Genomic DNA, 2,500 nt, shown 5'->3' with positions numbered 1-2,500 from the left:
CCAGCAGTGGCCTGTATGTTCTCTGCTCAGTATAAACATCAGCGGTAGCCAAAAGTGATGGAAACAAATAAGAGTCACTCTTGCGTTCTCAGCAGTTCAGGCATTTGCATCCAAGACTGTTGTTATGCCGGTTTTATTGTCATTACGTGCAAAACCGCATGAAAACGAGCTTGTCTCAATAAAATGAATTTGAATTTAAGGTGAGCCCAAATATCAACAGTCTTTCACCACATTAACATCCTGCACCTTTAAATTGCTTAACTGCTGATGACTAAGTGTAGGTCTGCCTCATTTGCAACACTGGGGTCGCGTCTTGTTCAGCTTCACAGAATGTCCCACACCGAAACCAAACCCGCAAGTGTATTTTTGTTTGTTGTGAATGTGTGATCGTCATCTTTCCATGTCTCACTGTTTATCTGTATACTTTTCCATTTCAATGTTTCCATGGTTAAGGGTGTGTGTGTGTGTGTGTGTGTGTGTTAGATTGTTTGGGATTTGGGAGGTGTTGAGGGTCTGTTGGAGGTTGGAAGCATGAACGGATGTCTGAGAAAAACAATAACAGTTTTCAAGAATCTGCTGTAATCTGTGTCAAACTCTACATGAAACCCCACACAGCAAAGCTCACACAGCTGCCTCACACATATTTAAATATATACACCTACACATAATCTCTTTCACACAAACACACACACACACACACACACACACACACATATGCACACACCCAAACATACATACTTATATACACGCGTACAGTCTCTCTCTCACGCACACACAGAGAGAACTGTCTAGTTTTGGAAAATGTACCAGTACAATGACAAGTGTTTATGTTTTATGAGTCTACCAAAGGCTTAGATGTATCTTTCCGTGTGTCACATGGGGGGAGTACATACATGGCTTTGACCAAGCTAAGATGGTGGTGTGGCTGCCACAGAGGAATAAAACGGAAGAGTCTGGGATAACAGAGCCAGTGTTGCACTTAAAACTGTCTGTATCTACGCGTTTACATGTTGAACTTATGTATTATGGTGTTATCAGTGATTTGGAGTCACTAAAATGTGGGGAGTACATAAATGTATTAATACTTAGTAATGATTGTTTTTCTTTTCATTGTTTTCGTTTTTTCTGTGTGGTTGTTTTTTTATCTTTATTTATTTATCGTTTTGGTTTTAATTTTAATTCCTGAGTGTTTCCTTTTTTACTGGAAATTTAAAAGACAAAAACGTCTCTCTCTCTCTCTTCCTCCCCTCTCTCTCTCTCTCTCTCCACTCCACCTACTTTTCACCTTTACCATCTTTTTCATGCATTTGTCCTACAGGCCTGAGTCACCCAGTCACCCAGTAGCCTGAGTCCTAACAATGGAAGCTTGACGAGCTAACCAGACTAAGAGATAACAAAGTAAATTGTGTCCACTAAATGTGTGTGTGTGTGTGTGTGTGTGTGTGTGTGTGTGTGTGCATGTGAGTGTGCGTCCATGTGTGTGTGAGAACAAGCGTACAGACCTTCCAAAGCCGTTCATGCAGTCGCGGGAGGAGGACTCGAAGCCGTCGGGGTTCATCGAAGGCAGGATGTGAACCCGCGTGTTGTCCAGGAGGCGCGTCACAAATGGGTTGCTATGGTAACCTTTCGTCAGGTAGTCGATCAGCTGGAGCAATAGCACACGCCCCACCACCTACACGTGTGTGACACACACACAAACATGCACACACACAGACACAGACACACACACACACACACACACACACACACACACACAAACACACACACACATACAAACATGCACACACACCGACACAAGCACACACACATTAACACAGATACTGACAATTGTACACTCACAGCACAATCTGGTGATTTTTTTTTTAATTCCATCTTTGTTTAATAACCACCTCACTGCCAAAAAACCCTCTGGCAGCCTTGTAGCCAAGCTTAAATCAATTAACCGAAATATTCAAAGCATTTTCTTTTGCAGATCGGTTCAATTGAAACATCATGGGTAGAGACTTTTACGTGGCCCAAAATTTCCCAAAAAACGTCATGATGTCTTCATTTTTTACTTTTTTTTCAACTCAGGCCTAAGATCTGCATTTGTGTTCTATACCACCCTAGTCGGGGGCTTCGACACTGATCTCGTTAATGTGATCTGGACTATACAGCTCACCTGGTCTCCTATTACTTACAGTGCAGTCTTCCCCCTGGCTATGTTCATCAGGGGAGACAGACAAAAGGGTAAAAACACCTCCATTCTCTGTTGCCCGTGTGTGTGTGTGTGTGTGTGTGTGTGTGTGTGTGTGTGTGTGTGGGTGTGTGTGTGTGTGTGTGTGTGTGTGTGTGTGTGTATGTGTGTGTGTGTGTGTGTGTGTGTGTGTGTGTGTGTGTGTGTGTGTGTGTATGTGTGTGTGAAACAGGTCCCATGACTTGGGGTCTTGAGGTTTAAATGGACAATATGATTATCTTTTATTTTTGTGTAAAGTGTAAAGTGTAAAGTGTAAAGTGTGTG

The 2,500-nt window shown here is 42.5% G+C and overlaps 1 protein-coding gene across 1 annotated transcript in view; it reads right to left on the bottom strand.

Moving 5' to 3' along the window:
- The window catches only part of cpm (carboxypeptidase M), a gene marked incomplete at its 3' end in the record, with an annotated part of 28,098 nt that overhangs the window by 14,726 nt on the left and 10,872 nt on the right, over positions 1 to 2,500 (bottom strand). Inside the window, exon 4 of the mRNA XM_080834244.1 lies at positions 1,503 to 1,672. Within this exon, the coding sequence (XP_080690370.1) occupies positions 1,503 to 1,672 (170 nt within the window). The remainder of the gene's footprint in view (positions 1 to 1,502; positions 1,673 to 2,500) is intronic.

The sequence above is a fragment of the Sprattus sprattus genome, assembly GCF_963457725.1.
Source record: "Sprattus sprattus genome assembly, chromosome: 3".
Taxonomy (NCBI): Eukaryota; Metazoa; Chordata; class Actinopteri; order Clupeiformes; family Clupeidae; genus Sprattus; species Sprattus sprattus.
Note: the sequence above shows the minus strand (reverse complement) of the source record. Positions and strands in the feature narration are given on the sequence as shown.